The sequence below is a fragment of the Ambystoma mexicanum genome, chromosome 1q (genome assembly GCF_040938575.1).
Source record: "Ambystoma mexicanum isolate Mex_15411 chromosome 1q, UKY_AmexF1_1, whole genome shotgun sequence".
NCBI lineage: Eukaryota > Metazoa > Chordata > Amphibia > Caudata > Ambystomatidae > Ambystoma > Ambystoma mexicanum.
This window is the reverse complement of record NC_090922.1, coordinates 309,279,073-309,302,797: the sequence shown is the minus strand read 5'-3', so window position 1 is coordinate 309,302,797 and position 23,725 is coordinate 309,279,073. Positions and strand designations below refer to the sequence as shown.

General features: G+C 46.0%; 1 protein-coding gene across 1 annotated transcript in view; it reads right to left on the bottom strand.

Annotated features, from left to right (window-relative positions):
• TRIM28 (tripartite motif containing 28) overlaps positions 1–23,725 on the bottom strand; it is a 980,216-nt gene that overhangs the window by 730,484 nt on the left and 226,007 nt on the right. Inside the window, exon 8 of the mRNA XM_069639014.1 lies at positions 13,658–13,772. Within this exon, the coding sequence (XP_069495115.1) occupies positions 13,658–13,772 (115 nt within the window). The remainder of the gene's footprint in view (positions 1–13,657; positions 13,773–23,725) is intronic.

The window sequence follows — 23,725 nt, the reverse complement described above, 5'->3', positions numbered from 1 at the left end:
TAAAGTTAATTTCACTTTACTGCTCTTGGAAACAGTAGTTGATGCCAGAGAAGGTATTTAAACCTTGGGAAATCTGGAAGACTTCCCTGTGGCACTGCACTGAAGTTGCTTTGTGACACAGTTGCAAAAGATGCCTATGGAGTTGGTTAGACTCCATAACCAAAAGAAACATGTAAAATTCACATTCAAAAATACGAGAGTGGGAAAAAGGGTCTCTCTCTCTAGATAAAAAAAAATCAAGTCCTCAAAATCCAGCAAAGCTGCTGGGGGTTTCTACAGTGGAGGGAATGAGCACATTTTTGAGAATTCTCCCTAACAAGGCACCACAAGCAGACAATGCGGATCCGTAATGGACATCTTGTAGCCGCAATCCCGGCATTTCTTGAACCTGGACCGAGGTGTCGGAGTGGAAGACGAAGACATATCAAAGAACTTTAACAGCAAATACTAGAAAGTACTAGGTGCGCCGAATTTCACGAAGCAAACCCAGTTGCAGAAAAAAAACGGAACTGAGGCAACGGGCGCTGTGTGTGCTACTTATAACATCCGATGACATCACCCTCGATGGAAGGCCTTCGAGGGACATCGACCCGACACCATCGACGCAGGGCGCCCTCTGCCGTATAACTTTCAAAGCAGCCAAGCTGTGGAGACTACATGTCAAAGATGAGGAATATGTTGGAGTACACAATCCATTCGAAAGGAAAGGTTTAAGGAAGGTAAAAGGTTAAACAGGTTCTCAGTATATGCAAGGACGCTTCAATATTCCAATGAAATCTAGACAAGCCTTTCTCAGCTAGAACAGTCTAAAACAAGTTACCAACTAGGAGGGACAAACAATATCAAAGTCAATGGGCTAGAACAGTGTGCATGGAGCCAGGACAGCCAAAGTCAATTTGAAATAGTCTACGGAGCGGAGACACTTCTTAGATAAAAGTCTTGCAAAGTTAGAGAGTTTGAAGAATGCTCACTTGTAGGGTCACATGCTGTTAATTCTGTGAGAAACAGAGTTGGAATAAACTCAAAAGGTAAGCGACTGGAAATCTCAACTGAGAAAAGTACAGCTAAAAGACAATGTGGCAAGTATCCCAAGTCTAAACAGTACTGGTTAGGCAAGATTGTATGCAGTACCCTTTGGGTGCACAACAACCCAGACCTCCTGGCAATAGGAACCCAACCTTTGGTATAAGTCTGTACTACACAAGTTGATAGCGTGTTAAGCAGCCAGGCTTATCTCAAGAGGGGTCAATGTGCGCTTTAGAGGAGTTCTACAGATTCACAGTGACAAGTATTCAAACAAACTCTTGCAAGGTTTCTTGATTAAACAATTATTAATTTATTTAACAGTCAGTTAGAATAAGCCTTCTTCAGAAGGGGGCAATATAACTAACGCACAAATATACTCTTAATATTTCTATATCAGTACGTACCCTTTTGGGATGGCACACAGACACTTTCTACACCCTCGGGTGACTTTAGTAACTAGGACACTGGACATTAATATACAACTGTTTGTATTTAGAATCAGACTTAGGAGTATGTCAAAGAAAAAGATTAGAACATAACAAGAGATCACACAGATATTCTGAAGCAGCTAAGTACTTTTGGTAACCACCAATGCAAAGTTAGTGAACCCCTTCCTGGAAGGAAGACCAAACACAATGTCAGAGGGAAGAAGAGTCATTCAGGGAGCCAGGCTAGGCCAACGTCAATTGGGGAAAAGTCTAGGTGAGCTGATGCACTTCTTGCAGTTAAGTAAAAAAGTCTTGCACAATGTTTTAGAAGTCTTTGTAGAAAAGAAGACATCAAAGCAGGGCCACAAGCTGGTTAGGCGTGTGAAGTAAAGAAGCTATTAGAAACTCTACAGAGCAACCAAGACAAGTGTCAGCAAAGGACAAGTAAGAGTTCTCTCAGACTGTACAGTACCTTTAGGTTGAAGAAAAGTGCAGCAGATGGCTTCTGTTCCTGTGCAGCTCGCAGATCCTGGTGTTCCTGGGCCTCAGTCGTGGGGACAAGAGGGAGGACTTCTGGGGACTCGTGCACTGCGATGAGACGGTAACCGACAGCAACCGGCAATCTTCAAACAAGTGGCACTTCAGTGTTTCAGCTCCTCGCGTCTACCGCAAATAGCAACACCGCGGTTCCTGGCTGACAAGATGGGCTTTCCTTGCATCTGGGGTCCAGCACTGTTCAGGTGGCTCAGTCCTGCTTCCTGGGAGTCCAGAGGATCTTCCTGAAGCTCTTGGCCAGCTTAAAAGCAACACACGATCTGGTGTTCCTCTTGCTGGCTATTCGGTTCCAGCAGCAACTGCAGTGGAATTTCAACCAGCTCAGAGGATGTCCAGGTGGCTTACTATGGAGTTGATTGGTCCCACCAACTCAAGGGGAGAAGTCGTCCTTGCAGGGCTTCTCTAGTCGAAAGGAACTGTGGAGTTTCAGCACAGCAGCAGGGCTTCACCGGGCAAACCAAAGGTCCAGGCGTTGCAGCGGGTGTCTCTTCCAAGTTCTTCTTCGGATTCCTTTCTCCAGGAATCCCATAGGCATCATTGGAATGAAAGAACCAAAGACTAGCTTGAAGAGGACTGCTGCTGCAACTCCTGGACTGCTGGTTTGCCCGGTAAAGCCCTGCTGCAGGCCTGAATCGCGAATTTCATCTCGACAGAGAAGCCCTGCAAGGACGACTTCTCCCTTTGAGTTGGTGGGACCAATCAACTCTACACTAAGCCACCTGGATACCATTCTCAGAGCTGGTTGTATAGAGTGCTGCAGGAAACCGAATAACCAGGGAGAGGGACACCAGTTTGTGTGCTTGACGACATCTACCGGAATTGAAGATTTGCCAGCTTTTTGACCAGTCCCAGTGCAGGAGTCCCCCAACTTCCTCCCTCTTGTCCCCACGACTGAGGCCCAGGAACAGCGAGATGTGCAGGAACTACCAGGAACCGAGTTCACCAGCTGCATCTTTTTCTTCATTTGTAAAGGTACTGTCAAATCAGACAGAGTACTTACCTCTCGCAGTGAAAGTGCTTGAAACCTTCCCAACTCACAGGCCTAATCAGCTTGTGACCCAACATATAATTCTTCCTGCTACAAACTACTGCTAAGAACTTGTGCCAAGACATTTCCGTTTCACTACCAGAACTGCTTTACCCTATCCAAGACTCGATTTTGGCCTAACCTATTGAATCGATTCTTCTGGTGATTTGAACTGTCCAAGAATAACTTGTAACCTTTAATGTTCTGAATAACCTACTCCTTTTTGCTCCTACTTTAAAGTATTCTGAATGTCATTTTGCTCCTCCTTCAAAGTAGTCTGAATGCCTCAAAATTAAAGTGTATAATACTGTAGTATATTTGTATATCATATTTAACTGCCTCCTAGTGAATGTTTTATAACTGACCGTTGAATAAATTATTAAGTGTTTAACCAAGAAACCTTGAGTGTAAGAGTTTATATGAACACCTGTGATTGGAGACCTCTGTGTGACACATCCTTACAGCTCACATTCCCTCTTGAGATAAGCCTGGCTGCTCAGCTCCGCTACCAAAAACTGTAGTGCCGACTTATACCAAAGGCTGGTTTTGCTTACACCTGTAGCCCTAGTTGTGTGTAATGGTCCCAAAGGGTACTGCATACAAACTCTGCCCAACACTGCCCCCGTTTTTAAAATCAACAGGGAATCTCTGCTAAGGATGACTTCCTCTGGGCTGGTGGGCATAACCAGTGAAGTCCCACTTGGAGGCAAGACTTTAGTAAGCCAACTAGTGGTTTGTAGATCCCCAACTCTTAGCATCAGTCTGTACTACTTTGAGACCTTGGTAGAGCAGTCAAGCTTATCTTAAGAGGAAGATGTGAGCTGTAGGTAAGTACACTGAACCTAGTTAGTAATGCACATCAAAGAAACTCTTGCACTTAAATGTAAATAGAGAATATTTACACAAGAGTCACTGTTAAATACTTAGCACAATAAACCAACACACATAGGTATACTTTACAATACTTTCAAAAAGGCCACTTCTTAGATGGCAATTGCTGAACGTGCACAATTGTTAGGAGTTTGACAGGTCTACCGTACCATCGCTAATAACGCACACCCACAAAGTAATGTTAATTGCATCTAGTCAGCATACACATATAAGTGATTTTTGGGAAGGAAAAGAGTTGGTTAGTGTTATCCTAGCAGAGTTTTAGGTTCTAGAGGTGGTTTCCATGCACAAAGTCTTTTAATGTTCAAAACCCAACCTTAGCTAAAAGGCAGTTCGGAGAGGCTTGAAGTCTTGAAAAGCAGCAGAAGTCAAAAGTTCCTGTGGATACTTTGTAGTGTCTAGGAAAGAAGATACAAGAAGGCTTAACCAACATTGGAGACCCTGTTAAAGGACTCACTAAAGGGACATAAGCAGCGACTTGAGTCGGTGGTAAGAGGGGGTTGCCCTGAACACCCCTACGTGCACTCCAACGCTCTGGAGCTACTTTCTGCAATACGTTAAGGAATACCTTTTTCCCCACAGCACCTTAGGTTTGAAGAAAACATTTGTGGTGGATGCTCTGATGTTGTAGTTCTGAACCCGACCTCTGAATTTCTTGGTCTGATGAAAGGGCAGGACAATGGGCAGGATCTCAGCAGCAGTCTCGAGGGAGGACCTCTGGCACAGCTTTCATCAACTTCATTAGTCACTCTGGTTTTGGTGCCTTTCTGTAGCACCAACCAAGGACACAAGTCACCCCGGTCAAGGTTTCCCCTTCGTAAGATTCTCTTGTCCACCAGCGAAGACTCTATAGTAGGGTTGGCCACTAGTTCGTCCCACTGACCACTTGCTTGAGACCACCGTTTCGCCAACCATTCCTGCATGGGTCGCAGGCGTGCGTGGGGAACCAGGTAAATGCAGGTTGCCATCATTCCTAGCAAACGCATAGCTTTGCGCACCCTTATTTGGCAACCGGCCTGATAGAGGAATTTGCAGCAACACATTTCGAATTATTTCGTCTGATGGAAAGACCAACCCCACTTAGGTGTTTAGGACAGCTCCTAGAAACTGTTTTGGAGGTGCTTGCCACCAAGATTGACTTTCTCATTGATTGAGAAGCCCAATTGGAAGAGGGGGTCTATAGTTCTTTGGATGTTTAGTCTGCAAATTAGGGGGAACTCGCCTGTAATGAGCCAGTCATCCAGATAAGGGTACACTGGGATTGCCTCCCTGCGTAGGTGAGCTGCTACCACCGCCAGTACCTTGGCGAATACCCTTGGAGCCAAGGCTATTCCGAAGGGCAGCACCTTGACTTGGTGGTGCTGGTTGTCTACCTTGAAACGCAAGAACCTTCTGTGCGCTGGGAACATTGAAATATGAAAATAGGCATCTTTCATATCCAGTGTTGCCATGTAATCCTTTTTTAGTAGAGGGACTACCTCTTTTAGTGTAGTCATGCAGAATTTTTGTGGTTTGACATACTTGTTTGAAGGTCGCAAATCTATTACTGGGCGCATTGTCAGATTGTTTTTGGCACAAGGAAGTAGGTTGAATAAATACCCCGGTCTACCTGGTTGACTGGGACATCTTCTATGGCGTCCTTTGCTAGCAGAACGGCGATCTCCTCGAGGAGGATGTTTTGATGTTCAAGCGAGTACCTTCTGTCGCGGAGGATGGTCGTGGGGGCGCCCTAGAAACTCTATGCAGTATCCCCCGGACACTGGACAGCACCCATCGTTCCAAAGTGATCCCCTCCCATGCGCGCATGAAGTTGGAAATGCGCCCCCTACTGGGAATGCATGTGAGGGGACCTGAAGCAGAACGTCACTGCTTGTTGGGTGGCGTACCACCTCTGGCGGGGCTGCCTCTACCCCTAGTGCGGTCCCTGCGCTGCCCTCTGGGGAAGCCCTGTGAGGATTGGGATTGATCGTTACCCCATGAGGTTCCCCCGATTCTGGTAATAGTTTGAACCCCTTTGGGAACCTTGGCCCCGAAAGCGGCGAAAATTGTGGTTTCCCCTCTGTCCAGAGGGTTTATTGGTGTGTTCACCAAGAGATTTTAGGGTCACGTACTCATCCTTTGCCGTCTTTAAAGCTTCCTCCACTGCTTTGCCGAATAGTACGTTCGGCTCCACAGGCATATCTATGAGGGTTGCTTGGGTTTCAGGTGCAGCACAGAACAATTTCTCAACTCGGGGTTACTAGCGAGGGATCAATCCTACGCTAGATGGATTTTAACAGGGAATAGCCTGAGTAATGGCTCTCTTGTCACCTAGGAAGTCTTCAACAAAATCCATGGCTTCTTGGACACCCTGTGTGTCGATATGAAAAATGGGCAGCTGCCTTTGCCAATGCCTCATTGAGGAGTGGTTGGTTATCTACAGGCGAGTCATGCACTGGGGGGTCTTTAGGAATCGGGGAGTCAAGATTGTAGTCGTCCTCCACCTCCTAGTCATCCCCATAATAAAGAGACCCCACCCGTCTGGTCATCCACCAATTGAGGTTCAGTTTCATCACAATATGAATCAGGGGGATAAAATTCAACCACAAAAGAGTCTGTGACCAAGCTCTGAGCCGGGGAGTCAGAGCGGAGTTTCTTAGCAGGGGGCTGAGAGGCTTTAGGTATTGCCTTAGACCCCCAGGGGGTAGAGGTAGCAGGGGTGTTCGAGTTGCTATGAAAATAATTAGGGTCCTTTTCATAGAAGTCCGTCATGAATGACATCCTTCTCATGACCCGATCAATGTCTGCTGAGTTCCATTCTTTAGAGCTAGGAATAACAGTGTTCATATCGTGAGCAGTGGGAGGAATGAGTTTACTTTTAGTGGTAGAATCTGAGACCTTGGACTTCCCTATTGATTTAGGGTCTTTCTGCTTCTCCTTATGAACATGGTGTTGACTTGTTTATCCCCATTCCCATGACTAGGAGTGTTTTCCAGTTTTTTTTTTTATTTTTTATTTTTTTTTAGGGGACTCCGAGGGATTTGACACGTTGAGATTCAGAGGTGGTATTTGAGGAAGGACATCGAATCTCGGGTGTAGACGCTACGCGTCTTGCCTGTGGAGGATAATGGGTGGAATCGTCCTGTGACGATAGGGCCTCGGGGACTATTGATAGTGCAACACCTTTATCAACCGAAGACGGTTGCCCTTTGTCATGAGGCGAACGGGAACGCCCAGAGGACGGATTCGCTGGACCGCTCTCTTGGTGTCTTCCGTTGCCGATCATGTGGAGTCACGGCCGTGGCTGATGTGCTTAGCAGAGGTAGTATGTAGCACTTTTGTCGGCAGTTGTTGTCCCCACAACGTGGCCGCCGGCCAGCCCTTCGGGGTTGGGGGCTTGCGCGTGGGTGTCCAAAGTGACGCCTCTGCCCTCACCGTCAGATTCGGTGGCATTGCTGCCATCACTGAATGTCCCCTCCACTTCCATGGCCTCTAGCTGCCTGGTGTAGTGGGCCCAGCGTTTAGTTGAGCGGTCCTTAAGGGTTTTCGGCTTGAAGAGCTTGCAAGCTCGACAGGTAGCCTCGGGCTAGTCTCGTGGGAGACAGATTGTACGCATTGTGCTGGTCCACCCAGGGAAACTTACTGTTACACTTTGGGCAGAATTTTAATGGAGTACTCTCCATATGTTACAAAATGGCAGCGGGCGGGTATATGTACGAAAAGGTGCGAAAGAAGCTTGTATGACCACCCCTCACTCTCCCTATGTGCAGGGCCGATGTCAGAGGCCTTCCAAGGCCCGAGTCAGTCGTGGCAGTTCGACGGCTGGCTTCCTCGATCTTCACCGGCGGCGATCTTCAGCGTACGGTGCAAGTGAACGGGGAAGTATTTAACAGCAATTCTAAGTATAAATGGCTAACAGCCGAAGGAACTCCGCAACCTGTGTCCGACTAGTATGGCAGAAAAAAACAATCTGAGGGTCCTACACGCGTAAGGGATCATGGGTACAGGGGACGTCACACTAGGGATAGCATTACTGGCACGCCCTGGCTCAACACCCCTTTTCGAGTTTCGAAAAACAAACTAATACTCTGCAACTTCCACTAGATGTCAGCTTAGCACAGCATGTGATCTAAGCAGATTCCACAAGCCTCAGAAATATATATTAGTCTTTCGGGTGGGACCAAGACCGATTTGTATAGGGGGTTTCCACTTTCTGTAATCGCAGGCTGAAGAATGATGGTATGGAGGATTGCCAACAATTCTAAACCTTCCAGCCACCACCTTGAGTTTTCTTACTCTTGAACGCTCCTCCCATTCCTTATTCATTTTACACACATTCCCTTGGGCACCTTTATTAGTAAGATCATTGTTATGCTTCATCCCCTCTCCTAGCGAGTCCCACAGTACTTTTTGCTGGACCTCTGGACCTTTTTCCTTCTATCCTGAAGGAGTGGAGTCATTGCTCTGACGTTTGTAACTCTGGTCTCTGTGTTTTACATTTACTATGGAGTCTACTTTCCTCGATATCGCTTTGAGGGCATCCGCGTATTACTTTTGCAGCACACAGCTCCTTATGGGCAGTGTTGCTGGGAACTCATTGGGTTCTCTTTTGAGAGTCTCTTTATCCTCTAGTAATGTTAGGGAGAGTTCTCAAAAATGTGCCAATTCCCTCCACCTTAGCAACCCCAAGCAACTTTGCTGAATTTTGAGAATACCTGGAGAAAGTGAGACCCTGTTTCCCCACTCTCTTATGCATTTTGAATGTAAATGTTACCTCTGTTTCTCTTTTGGTTATGGAGTCTAACAAACTCCATAAGCATCATCTTTGACAAATGTGTCCCAAAAACCCCTCAGTGTAGTGACACAGGGAAGTCTTCCAGATTGCCCAAGGTATAAATACCTTCTCTGGGATAAACTGCTTCCCAGAACAGTAAAGTGAAATTGACTGTACTTAGCAGTGTACTTGTAGACCCAGCAAAACCTATCTTACAATAGAGTGCTGGAAGGGTTACTCAGTATCCCCTGTGTCTAACTGCTCGCCTTTCCTCACAGAATGGCTGGTGGCAGTGGTTTCGTTCCAAACTACCATAGTTTGCATTTACCGTGGCTGTTCGCAGCTCTGGTAACACGAACCACGGGAGCCGTCTTTTTCAAAATGGCGCCGAACCATCTCTGACAAAATGGTCCCCAGTCTTTGTTTTTTGCCATGTCTTTGTGGAAAAGTCCTTGAAGAGAGTTTCTCTGTGCGCAAAACCAGGTTTGTTCTTTTTGTTCATTTCGCCTTTGGCGGGTTTCAGGAGTGAAACCCAGTCTCTGGCTCGAGAGTGTCTAGGGTAGGCAGGAAGTGAGGGAGAGGTCCGAAAACTCCCTGTGCTTAGTCTCCTAGGAGACCCAAATGCACTCTGTGGTGATTGGCTGGCTGGCTGACTGTCAGCAAGGATAGCCATCATACTGTGTGAGTGACAGCTAGGCTGGAATGAATGGGAGAGAACTGAATAAAAGGCAAGTCTTTTGGCTTGGAAGGCAGAGTCTACCACTGCAGAAAGGAACCGAAGAAGAGCTTGAAGAGGACGCCTGCTGTAACTCCTGGACTGTTAGTTTGCCCGGTGAAACCCTGCTGCAGTGCCAACTTGCCAAGTTCGTATCGACAGAGAAGCCCCTGCAAGGATGACTTCTCCCTTTGAGTTTGTGAAACCAATCAACGCCAAAGTAAGCCACCCGGATACCCATCTCGGAGCTGGTTGAGTTTCCTCAGAGATGCTGCAGGAAACCGTATAGCCAGGGAGAGGGACACCAGATTGTGTGCGTTACTTTTAAGCTGGCCTAAAGCTTTTGGAAGATCCTTTGGACTCCCACGAAGCAGGACTGACCAAGCCTTAGCCCCCTCAGCAGAGTGCAGGACCCCAGAAGCAAAGAAATTCCATCTCGACAGCCAGGAACCGCTGTGTTGCTATTTGCGGTAGACGCAAGGAGCCGAAACACTGAACAGCCACTGAAAGTGAAGTTTGCTGGTTGCAGGTTTTGACAGTCCCAGTGCATTGCAGGAGTCCCCCGATGCCTTGCCTCTTGTCCCCATGACTGTGGCCCAGGAACAGTGAGATCTGCAGAGCTGCACAGGAACAGAAGTCATCAGCTGCATCTTTTCTTCTTTACCAAGGTACTGTAAAACACGTTTAAGAGAACTTACCTCTTACTGTAGAAGTGCTTGTAACTTTCACAACTCACAAGTCTAATCAGCTTATAGCCCTACATTTGATTCTTCTTTTCATCAAAGACTCCAATGAACTTATGCAAAGACTTGCCCATTGACTTTGGCTTAGCCTATTGAATTGAATAACTCTTCTAGTGAACTCTAAATACTTACCTGCTTAGGAATATTTGTGGTCTCTTGTGTTCTAATAACCTTTGCCTTTTACCAACTTTTTAAGAGCGTTCGGAATGCCAACAGTAAGATCTTAATGTCCCCAGCACCCTTGTTACTGAAGTCACCTGTGGGTGTAGGTTGTATCTGTGGGCCATCCCAAAAGGGTCGTCTGATTCAGAAACTCAAAGTGTACAGTAATGAAGTACATTTGTGTGTTACTATTGCATTGCTCCCTTCTGAAGGCAGCTTAATAACTGACTGATAAATTAGTAATTGTTTATGCAAGAAACCGCGAGTGTAAGAGTTTATTTGAATACCTGTAACTGAATCTTTGTGTAACTCCACTACAACTCACATTTCCCCTATTGAGATAATCCTGGCTGCTCAACACGCTACCAAAACTTTGTAGTACAAGCTTATACCAAACGGTGTTAGGAAGAATTCTCATAAATGTGTTAATTCCCTTCACCTTTGAGACCCCCAGCAACTTTGCTGGATTTTGACGACTTGATTTTTTTACCTGGAGAGAGTGTGACCCTTTTTTCCCCCCACTCTCTCGTGTATTTTGATGTGTGCTTCACTCGTGTTCTTCGATTATGGAGTTTTAGACAACTCCATAGGCATCATCTTTTCATGTGGGTCATACAGCACCCTCAGTGCAGTGACACAGGGAGGCCTTTCAGGCTCTCCCAAGGTTTAGATACCTTCTCTGGGATAAACTACTGTTTCCCAGAGAAAGTAAGTGAAATTGACTTTACGAGTCTTTACAAATTGCTAGACCCAGCACACCATTTTAGAATAGAGTGCTGGAGGGGTACTTCATATCCCTGATGTCTAAACTCATGTAGCAGTCAAATGCTACCCTTTCCTCTCAAATTGGCTAGTGGCAGTGGTTTTGCAACGAACTACCATGATTTTTCCGCGACCATGAACACCGATAGCATTAAATCACAGGAGCCATGTTTTTCAAAATGGCGTCCGAGCCACCTTTGTTTAAACGTGTCCCGTCTTCTTTTTTTGCCATTTCTTGTTTGTCTCTGCGCTCCAAACCAGGTTTGCTCCCTTCGTTCCTACGCCTTTGGCAGGCTTCAGGACTGAAGACTGCCTCTGGCGCCCGAGTGTCTGGAGTGGGCAGGAAGTGAGGGAGGTGCCCGAAACTCCCTGTGCTTCGTCTCCTAGGAGACCCAAATGCACTCAGGCGCGATTGGCTGGCTGTCCGGCAAGGACAGCCACCCGGCTGGGTGAGTGGCAGCTAGGCTGGAATGAATGGGAAAAAACTGTTTAAAAGGGGAGTCTTCTGGACTGGAAGTCAGAGTCGACCACTGGAACTAAAGAACCGAAGATGAGCTGGAAGAGGACGGCTGCTACAACTCCTGGACCGTTGGTTTGCCTGGAGAAGCCCTGCTGCAGGTCCGAATTGCCAAGTTAATCTCAACAGAGAAGCCCCTTCAAGGCGACTTCTTCCCTTGAGTTGGTGGGACCAATCAACTCGTAAGCCACCTGGATACCATTCTCGAAGCTGGTTAGAATTAACCAGGGCGAAGGACACCAGCTTGTGTGCTTTAAGAACATCTACTTGAACTGAAGTGACTCAATTTTGTTTGCATTTTCCGATGATCCCGTGCAGTGCAGGAGTCCCCCCCGACGTCCTCCCTCTTGTCCCCACGACTGAGGCTCGGGAACAGTGAGATCTGCAGGAACGAACAACTTCAGCTGCATTTGTTTCTTCATACTAAAGATACTGTGCCAACCCGAACGCCACTCGAGGTGAAAGTTTGTGAAACTTTCCCAACTTGCAGGCCTAATCAGCTTGTGACCCAACGAATGATTTTTTTCAGCTAAACTACTTCTGAGAACTTTTGCAAAGACTTTACCGTTTGATACCAGAACTGTTCTTTCCTATACAGAACACTAGCCCATTGACTTTGGCCAGGCCTATTGAATTTAATTGAACTCTTCTGGTGAACTGAAACTATTTGCACTGTCTACCAAATATATGTGATCTATTCTACTTACCTTATGCCTTTTTGCTCACTTCTAAGTAACTGAACTGTCATTTGGCTCCTATTTCAGGGGAGCTCAAACCGTCTCAAAATCTTAGAGCTTTGTATTAAAGTGTATTGATACATATTAAGTTGCCTCCTTCTAGTGAAATGTTTTCTAAATGATTGTGTAAGAAATTAATAAGTGTTTTACCAAGAAACCTTGAGTATAAGTGTCTACTTGAACCACTGTGATTGAAATTCCTCTGTGTAATAAATTGTACTGCTCACATTCACACTTGAGATGAGCCTGGCTGCTCAGCTCGCTACCAAAAACTGTGGGGTACAGACTTATAGCAAAAGGTTGGTTTGGCTTACATGTGTAGTCCTAATTGTGTGTGGTGGTCCCAGAGGGTACTGCATGCAATTCTGCCTAACAGGCTAGGCTCCAGTGTGTCTGGACACGCAGGATGTGGGGGAGGAGTTTTTCACCTCCATGCCCATTATCTGCCTGAGTGCCTAAATGGAACCAGTGGGGGGGCTGGCTGTCCTGATTGGACAGCCATCCACCCCTTTCTGTAAACTGTTGAGATATTGCAGAGGAGAGGGCTGAAAGTGAATAAAAGGTGAGGTTCCTGAAGTGAAAAGTCGGCCATTGGAAACTGAAGTAACAGAAGTAGTCGATGACCAGAGATGCCTGCCGAACCTCAGCAACACTGAAGCGACCACTGCAGTCCTGAGCCGGTTTTCTATGCAACAGAGGAGGTACTGTGGGGTGAAAAGGTATTACTTTCCAGGGAGTCTCAATAAATGGACAACTGAGGTTAATTTGCAAATATATTTTTCCACTTGCGCTTGGAGTGCTTGAATTGTAAGTCTTGTAGAGGACATCCTCACAGAAGGATACAGTGCATACAACCTGTCAAAGCAACACAATTACCAATGTATTTTAAGAGAACTGCAACAGATGGACTGCACTTGAAGAAAATCTAAGCTTTCACAACAACATGAACAGCTCATATTATTTCAACTTTGAAAACCATCTGAGAATTCCCACGCAACTAGGGTGTGTGCTAGGGGGCATTCCAAGATAGCATCAAGGGTGGTGGGGGAACATCCACTTACTGCCTGTAGCAAAAATTAAAAAAGACTAAGTGAATTTGATGGCCTATAAAGGTGCTTTCTCTCTGCAATGCATAAGCAGGGATGCTGTTTAATGAAACAAGGCTCCCCAAACGGACCAAGCCTATTTAAAACCTGTAAATCAAGGAAAGATTAAATGTTGGAAACATTAGGCAAACTTTTACCGGTTCATCAAAAAAATAACTATATAACCATAGTTCGATTCTGCTACAATTTAAAAAACACTAACAGAACACCATTTGTAGAAAATGCATTCCCTCACCAAATCCCTCTGCATGCTTCGTCCAGACATCAGAATCCCACTGAAACTTGATATCTCCCAATGGCTCAACTGGGTCTACAATCATCTTCAGAGCACGGTGTAGCTGGAAGTAGATCTACAATGTGGATTAGAAACAAAAAGGCATCAGAATAACTGTAAAAACGTGGCCTTACTCACAAGGGACAGGAGGGGGCGAACAGAACATTTCTGGACATGGACAAATGACATCTGGGATTAGTACAGAAAGCTCACATGTAGGATTGAGTATGAAATCGTGCTTTAAAAAAAATTAGAATACACAATGCAAATCACAATATCACAGCTTAGCGAAACAATAGATATTAGAAATTCAACCCAAGGTGAAGAAGAGATCCATATGAAAAAGAGGGAAAAGATGCATTATCTTGGTGAACTAACGGAGTCATGCATGGACAAAGTTATTCCCCAGAAATCCTACTCCTTAATCAATGGTATTTTCTATTAAAATATGTATACGTTTCTCAACCAGTGAGGAAGATCTGAGACGAGAATGTACTTATTTTTTGCAATTCAGGCAAATTATTAATAAATAACCTCTTCCTTTTCAATTTCTCTTTGGAAACACCAGAAAAAAGGTTTGGCGGATTACATTTCTCAGTAACAAAGGTCAATTCAGTCACTCTCCTACATGCACACAGTAGGTCACTTAATTTAACAAACCAGCCCCCACAGAGACTCCAACAATGCACTACAGATCACACACTTTGCAACAGTTTCTCTCAGCCTTATGTTCTGGAAATAGGTGGAACTGGGCCACAGCTTATCAAGAGGGTTTGTCCATGGATGGGCTTGTGGTAGCGATGGCTGGACAGCCATGAGCAACTTTGATATGGTGAGCTGGGTGGTGTTAAACTTTCGGCCCCAACATGGACATTCCTTTGATTTACTCTTTTGGAGGTTCCTTTAACTGTGCAAGCCCCCTAAACTTTTTTCTAGATTCCTTGGATGTTCAACCTTTTTCTGCACAAAGGGAGGGACGTCTACGGAAATGCCCCTTGCAGATTTGATGTGCTTCCCATGGTAGCCCATATTGCTCCAATGACAATGGTGTTTAAGCACCCTATTTTGTCCTTGGATGGTTTCCATCATCCAATCCCCAAGTAGGTGTGTTGGGAAGTAAGTTGCTGATAGTTGTACAATTTAAGTGAAATGCCTACATAGATCTCCCATTACATATCCTGTGCAAGTGCCTGAATGTTTGGCAGCTTCTGGAGTCAACATGACTGGCTGGATGTGATCATCTTTATTAGTGAATGGAGGGCTGGCATGTGTTAGGGAGAATTCTCAGAAATGTTCAACTTTGCTGTATTTTGAGGACTTGATTTTTTTTTTTTACCTGGATAGAGTGAGAACCTTTTCCCCCACTCGTGTATTTTAATGTGATTTTTTAACTCTGTTATGGAGCCTGACAAACTCCATAGGCATATTTTACACTGTCACACAGCACCTTCAGTGCAGTGACACAGGGAAGTGTTCCAGATTTCCCAAAGGTTTCAATACCTTCTCTGGGATAAACTAATGTTTCCCAGAGGAGTTAAGTGAAATTATATTTACTTACATTTAACTTTCGAGACCCAGCACACAATATCTTACAATAGTTTCCTGGAGGGTTACTTAGTATCCCCTTTATCTAGCTTCTGATGTAACATTTTTAGGTTCCCCTTTCCTCGATGAATGGCTGGTGGCAGCGGTTTACTTGTAACTACCGTGGTGTGCATTTACTGTGGGCCGAGTTCGCAGCTGCAATAAAACACCCAAGGGTGCAATTTGTCAAAATGGCCCGGTCTTTTTTTGCCATTTCTTTGTGGAAGGGTCCTTCTTGAGATTTACTCTGCGCGCCAAACCAGGTTTGGTCCCTTTGCCTTTGGCGGGATTCGAGAGTGAAGCCCACCTCTGGCTCCAGGGTGTCTGGGGTGGGCAGGAAGTGAGGGAGGTGCACGAAACTCCATGTGCTTAGTCTCCTAGGAGACCCAAATGCACTCTGTAGTGATTGGCCGGCTGACTGTCCTGCATGGACAGACCGCTGCTGGGTGACTGACACCTAAGCTGGAATCAACGGGAAAGAACTGAATAAAAGGCGAGGCTTTTGGCTTGGAAGGCAGAGTCAACCACTGGACGAAGGAACCGAAGAACAACTTTAAGAGGATGCCTCCTGCAACTCCTGGACCGTTGGTTTGCCCGGTGAAGCCCTGCTGCTGTGCTGAAACTCCAAATTCGTATCAACAGCGATCTATCACAACGGTACCATTCTTACTCAAAATACTTGACAAGGTCGCATGCATCCAGATTCAAAAATATCTTGAACTGCATAAGCTCTTGGGAGCAATACAATCTGGCTTCCGCCCATTACATGGGACGGAAACCGCCCTTATCGACTTAAAAACACAGGTTGATGAGCTGAGAGATAAAAAGGTAAGACAGCCCTCCTCCTACTGCTGCTAGATCTCAGCTGCATTTGACCTAATGGATCATAAGGTCCTATGTAGTCACTTGGACTCAGCAGCTCACTTCTCTACAGCGGCCATCAGATGGATAGAATCATTTCTGAGTGAGAACCATGAGGGTCTTCTCCCCATCGGCAGCGGTGGACCATGTCCCCATCTCGTGCGTTGTACCTCAGGGCTCCTGTGCCTCCCCTACTCTAAACAATATATTCACCAAACCCTTGTTCGATGATCTGGACCTTCTGGGTATCACCTACACCAACTATGCAGATGATACAGATTCTCCTCCCTCTTTCTGGGGAATATGGCAAGGACTTGGCATTGGTGAATGGGGTATCTCTCATCATCCAAGCATGGATGGCCAATCACAGCTTATGCCTGAATGATCAGACAGTTGATAATCCTGGGTACCCACTTTAACCTTAATAAACTAGGCCATGAATATTTTTAATTCACCATCGATGGAATCATCATTAGGGTAACTAAGGAGGTAAAAACCCTTGGCTTTTACCTTGATTCGACCATGTCCTTTGACAAACAAGTGAAATCTCTGGCCTCCACTATCGCTTACACCTGTAAGCTTATCAGGGCAGGCAAGCCATTCCTCTCAAATGACAGCTCTATGATCTTGGCTAGTGCATTAATACTCTCTAGGCTAGATTATTGCAATGCTCTATACAGTGGCGCCAATAAAGCCATTATCCAGAGGTTACAAACTCTTCAAAACAACGCCTTAAGAGCTGCACTAGGTATGAATAAAAAACATATCTCCTCTACTAGACGCCAATATAAATGGCTCTCTACCCACAATAACATGTTGATAAAAATGGTCTCCCTGACCCACAAAGCTGCTCCTAGCTACCTAGCAGAGTTAATAGAAGAACTTCTATCAGTCCGACGAGACGGTAATGCCAATTGCCTCATGGTACCAAGATTCAGACTCACCAAGAGTGGCGGTAATAGCTTTCCCGTGAAGGTTGCCAAACTTTGGAACTCCCTGCCACACGAGCTTAGAGTAGACCAAACATAGCTACACTTCAAAAAGAACTACATCAACCTTCTCAACTCTGACCATTAGTCTGTACTGTTGCAACTTCTTCATCTAGATTGCCCTTGCCCATCCAGTCAATATATTGTAATATGCAATTTAACCTGTTTACAACCTGTACATTTGTATTTAGACTTCTATTGTATTCATACCTGTGACCATTTTTTTTTCTTACTGTAACCTATTTGTAACCCTGTAAGCTTTGCATTTCCTTACTGCTGTGCCCTGTTACCTCCGGGTTTGGTGCACATTAGAAATAGACAGAAAAGCCCCTGCAAAGACGACTTCTCCCCTTGAGTTGGTGGGACCAATCAACTCCAAAGTAAGCCACCTGGACATTCTCTCGGAGCTGGTTGACTTTCCACAGAGTTGCTGCTGGAAACCGTATAGCCAGGGAGAGGAACACCAGATTCAGCACAGCAGCAGGGCTTCACCGGGCAAACCGACCATCCGGGAGTTGCAGCAGGCGTCCTCTTCAAGTTCTTCTTCGGTTTCTTCATCCAGTGGTCGACTCTGCCTTCCAAGCCAAAAGCCTTGCCTTTTATTCAGTTCTCTCCCATTCATTCCAGCCTAGCTGTCAGTCACCAGCAGGGTGGCTGTCCTTGTCGGACAGTGAGCCGGCCAATCACCACAGAGTGCATTTGGGTCTCCTAGAAGACTAAGCACAGGGAGTTTCGGGCACCTCCCTCACTTCCTGCCTACCCCAGACACTCTGGAGCCAGAGGCGGGCTTCACTCGTGAATCCCGCCAAAGGCAAAATGAACAAAGACCAAACCTGGTTTGGCGCACAGAGTAAATCTCAAGAAGGACATTTCCACAAAGAAACGGCGAAAAAAGACGACCGGGGGCCATTCTGACCAAGATGGCTCCCATGGGTGCTTTGCTGTAACATGCAAACGCAGCCTGCAGTAAATACACACCATGGTAGTTCAAACAAAACCACTGCCACCAGCCATTCAGTGAGAAAAGGCTAACATAAAACATGTTACATGTGAAGATAGACAAAGGGCATACTAGGTAACCCCTCCAGCACCCTATTGTAAGATAGTGTTCGCTGGGTCTAGAAAGTTACAATTGTAAGTAAAGTCAATTTCACTTTACTGCTCTGGCAAACAGTAGTTTATCCCAGATAAGATAGTTAAACCTTTGGAAAATCTGAAAGACTTCCCTGTGTCACTGCACTGAAGGTGCAGCGTGACACAATATAAAAGATGATGCCTATGGAGTTTGTCAGACTGCGCAACCAAAAGAAACAGTGTACAAAATCACAGAAAAGTTGCTGGGGGTCTCCAAGGTGGAGAGAATTAGTACATTTCTGAGAATTCTCCCTAGCAGTCACTGTTAAATACTTAGCACAATAAACCAACACATACTTTCAAAGAGCCACTCTTAGTTGGCAGCTGCTGAACGTGCACAATTGTTACAGGAGTTCGACAGGTCTACTGTACCATTGGTAGATAACGTGTAACCACAAAGTAATACAGTAATTGCATTTAGTCAGCATACACAAGTTAGTGCAGCAGAAGTCAAACATTTGTGTGGATATTTTCTAGTCTCTAGGAACAGAGGCCCTGTTTAAGGACTTGCTAAACGGACACAAGCAGCAGCTTGGGTTGGAGGTAAGAGGGGGTTGCCCTGGACACGTCTACGTGCATGCAACATTCTGTAACGACTTTCTGGAATAAAATAAGAAATGCCTTTTTCCCCCATAGTACCTTAGGTTTCAAGAAAACATTTCTGCTGGATGCTCCGCAATGTTGCAGCTCTGGACCGGACCTCCGGATTCCATGGTCTGATGAAAGTCAGGACAATAGACGGGATCTCTCAGCAGCAGTTGAGGGAGGACCTCTGGCACAGCTTTCAACAACTAATCTGGTCACTGTGCGGTTTTGGCGCCTTTTCTGCCACACTAACAAAAGATGCGATTCACCTGGCCTTTATTCTCCGGTTCCTGCGTTCCCACACTCAGATGAGGGGTCCGGACGGGTTGGATTAGGTCTTGAGTGTCCTTGAGGGCTCTGCAAAGACTTGGACTGATTTGGCCTTTCCACGATGATGCACACGAAATGGGCAGCAGGTCTCCCGGTATTGGGGTTCCGCAGCTCTGGAAACTCACAGGACCTCAGGAGATGGCTCAAATCAAAGTTCGACTTGGGACTAGTTGTTCCCACCAGTCAAACGGGGTCAGGACAGCAGTGGTCGCATCACGGTGTTGCAAAGGGTCTGCAGGTGGCTATGCCTTTCTTCAGTTACTTCAGCTTCCAGTGGTTGACTTGCTTTGCCCTCCAGGAGCCTCGCCTTTTATCCCATCCCAGCACTCACTCCTCTGCAATCTTCCTCAGCACTTTACAGAAAGGGGTGTTTGGCTGTCCAATCAGGACAGCCAGACCACCCCCCTCCCCCCAGTGGGAGCTGGTCCCATTCAGGCACTCTGTCAGACATTAAATAGGGGGGCGGAGGGCGGTTCTCCTCCCCCACTTCCTGCCGGACCAGACACTGGGAGCCTAGGTGGGGACACCCAAGGGTTCCCGCCAAAAGGCAAAATACACACAAAGGTCTCCCCCTCCCAGAATGGTAGAAGGGCTGACAAAAAACAGCCACCCTAGTAATGGCGGAAAAAGGACGGCTCCAAGTTACTACTGGGGTTCCCCTATTGTGCACTAACACAGCTATGGACATAGCCTGCGATAGAAATATCACACAATAGTAGGTAGGACACGTCCACTGCCACCAGCCATAACTAAGATTGTTTATGTGACTAACAAGTTGCAGGAACAGAGAGAAGGGGGATACTAGATATCAGTTTGGTGCTCCACATAAGGTGGTGTGTGCCAATCTCTCAGAATAAAGTTTTAGTAGAGATACAAAGTATCTCTCAATCCTTATGAACTGTTATTCTAGGATAACAAAAAGAATCTCAGAGGAGGACCCTAAGGTTCCCCCACCAACACTGCCCTTAAGGAGCAGTGTGCTGCAATAGTAAAATACAGATGCCTTTAAGAGTTATGGAGGAAAATAGACTCCATAGGACAGGTAAAATACAAAGAGCTCCAAAAGACAGAGCCCATAAGAATGAATGAGTGGAAAAAAGGCTCCACTCGTTCAGGATTACAGAAAAAGGTCCAGAGGTCCAACTGGGGGTCTCAATATGAGAGGGGATGAAACATACAAATGATAAATCTCCCTAACACTTGGCTGTCCTCCACTTGGTCACACCATGTTAGCCGGACTAGGACAGTCATGCAGGGACAGTCTCTGGCCCATTTTAACACTGTCTACCTTTGACCACATTGTTGTAGGTAGCTAGCATTGCCCAGAAGGACATGGGGACACCTATACCCCACCTCTGTTAGTTTGCCCATCATGGGTTGCCTCAAAATCGTGGGACCATTTTATACTGAAGTACTGCCGCTCTCTACACATTGGTATCTGCTTTGCAGGGCTCCTCCTTCTAGGAGCAGTATTCACCATTGTTTTTACTTCTAGCTAGTGGGTGCAACTCTTGGGAAGACCCATTTTTTTGGGGGGCAGTTTGCTCTGGAGTTCATTTGAAAAATGCATTCTGCAGGAAATTCAAGGCCTACAAGGCAAAAAACAACATGTCAGACAACCTTAACAGTGAACGTTCAGCCTTAAAATCATTGAGCAGGAATAACAATTTGACAATTAAACTGGGAGACAAAGGAGGGGGAATTGTAGGTTGTAGAACTGACCAATACCACAGGATGGTGATGGACCACCTCGAGCAATAGTAGAACTACCAGAGATTAGACAGGGAACCCTCTCCAATGACAAAATAGAAACATTTTACAATGTTTTGTCAGAATGGAACGCTCAAGAATTTGAATTCAACAACTCAGAGGGAAAAATACCAGCGTTTTATGCTATACCATAGAGCCACAAAAATGAACATCCACCCGGTAGACCAATAGTGTCCGGGTGAGGATCCATCCTTGAGCCCCTATGCAAATGTATAGATCGCTTCCTGAAACCAATGAGTAGCATGACAATCTTATCTTCGGGACACAACAGCCACTATTACATGTTTTGAAGCTAAAGTGTACAATCCACAAGATGAACCTATTGCCAGCATGGATATCAAGGCCCCGAATACTAGCATACCACAACAGCAGGCCATTGAGTGGGTTAGAAACCAACTCCCTCAACAAGATATCCAACACTGGGTCCCAGCAGAATTTTGAATTGGCCTTATGTCGATTGCCCTCACTAAAAGTTTCTTTACCTTTGATAACACATGTTATCCCCAAGCTTGGCCACAAGCCTGGCAATACTCTGTATGGCTAGTTTTGAGGCGTGTTATGTACACTCTCAGGATAACCCCTTTCGTCAGAGCATACGCAAATGGAAACAATATACTGTCGATATCGTTTTCATTTGGAAAGGAACTCCAATTACATTGGAGGCATTTCTGGCATGGATTCATGAAAGTGACCCTCGACATCCAATTCACATTGGTGCATGATGGCCAGGAAATCCACTTTTTGGTTTTGAACATCTTCAATGATCGTGGTTAAGTTTAGTTTCCTAATTTTTATCGCGCACCGAACCCTCAGGAAACTGGGCGCTTAAAGTTTATACAGAAGTTACAGAATTATGAACACAATGATCCACAGTTAATACAGGTAATTTTACAGGAAATACAGGTGAATTTCGGACGCAAAGATATACATAGACAGAATACAACAGAGATAAGTGCAGGATGACCAGAGGTTATAGAATGTGGTGGCGGAGGGGAGCAACAAGATGCTTTGTGAGGCAGGGAGGTTACAATGTGCGGGGTAGTCTCGTTCTGGCTGGGCCAGGGACTGAGCAATTAAGGCGCTTCCCGAAGAGCCAGCGTTTTACTTTAGCTCTGAAGGTCCAGAATGCAGGTTCTGCCCCGAGGCTCAGGGGAAGGGCATTCCACTGTTTGGCAGCTAGAACAGGGAAGCTCGCTCCCTCTGCTCTTTTCAGTAGGAATCTTGGCACTGTTAGACAATGCGAGTAGATGTTCCTAGTTGGTCTTGTGGGCTGGCGTATTGTGAATTTATCAGCTAGGTATTTGGGGGCGGTGTTTGATAGACACTTGTGGGTGATGACAAGCGCACAGAGGGCGATTCTGTCCCATAACAGGAGCCAGTGGGCGTCCTGCCTGAAGCTGGTGATGTGCATGGATCTTGGTATACTTAGAGCTGCTCTGAGTGTGTTTAAGTTCCCTTCAGAAGTGACTAGGTAGAGAGTCTTGCAGTAGTCTATCTTGGATAACACTAGAGCCCTGGCTAGTGTGATGCAGCTACTGGGCGAAAGGAATTGCTTGCAGGCGTTAGTTTGTTAGTCTAGGCCATATAAGACGCAGTTGAGTTCACCTGCTTCTTGAGGGACAGTGTGGAGTTGAAGTAAACTCCCAAAGTTTTGATCTCTTTGGCCAGTGGATTGGGTTTCCATCGATGTTGATGGAAGCATAGCAGGGGTCTAGTTTGTTCAGGCGGGTTTGGGAACCGACTATCAAGAGCTCAGTTTTTTTCATCGTTGAGGCATAGGCAGTGATCCGCCATCCACGCCTGGATTTCCAGGTATATCTCATTGATTCTTTTACAATCATCTTCATAGCTCCCTGAGAGGGTGATGAGCACCAGTTGGTGTCTGTGACACCCAGGTTGCCAAGACAGGTAAAGAGGAGCTTGGTGAAGATGTTGTAATGTATTGGAGAAATGCTCAAGCCTTGTGGTACGCTGCAATGGATGGGAATCGGGTCTGCTGAGGCAGAGGGTGCAAAGGCCCTGGTGGTGCGGTTGGACAGGAAAGAATGCATCCAGGTAGCGGAATTGCTGGAGAATGCGGCTGCTGTGGACAGGTGCTCAGAGAGAATTTGATGGTCGACAAGATCAAAAGCCGCAGAGAGGTTTAGCAGCAGGAGAATGGCAAACTTACCTTTGTCCTTAGCCGCAACCATTTGGATTTTTAGATCCAGGAGGGCTGTTTCTGTTCCATGTCTGGGCCTGAAGCCACATTTTCTAAGGCCTAGTAACTTGTGATCCCCCAGTGTTCCTGCATTTGGAGGTAAGCCACTCTAAGATCTTTAGGATGTATGAAACGGTGGTGATGGGACTATAGTTAGTGGGAATGTTAGGATCTAGGCTTCCTTGAGGTTGTTGGGTACCGTGTTGGTCTCGAAGGAGGAGTTGATTAGCTCTGAGATGAAAGGGGCCAGCTCCTTTGCGCCTTCCTGAATGACTGTAGCTAGGCAGAGATCACCTTGGCATTTGGAAGGTTTGAGACTGGATTTTTTTTTCTCCACTTCTTTAGCCTAAACCGGTGAGAAGGAGACAGGTGGGCAATCTAGGATATTAGGTGGTGGGATGGTAGTGGAGGGGGTGGAATTCCTGGCCAGGCTGCTCTTTTTTTGCTCAATTCTGGATTGGAGTAGAGCAATTTTGTCTGCAAGGGCTTTCTGGATGTTAGCACACCAAATTGCGTCTTTAGTGCAGGTTTCCGAGGGTGGTGCTGGGGACAGTTCCCTGAGAATATTAAAGAGCT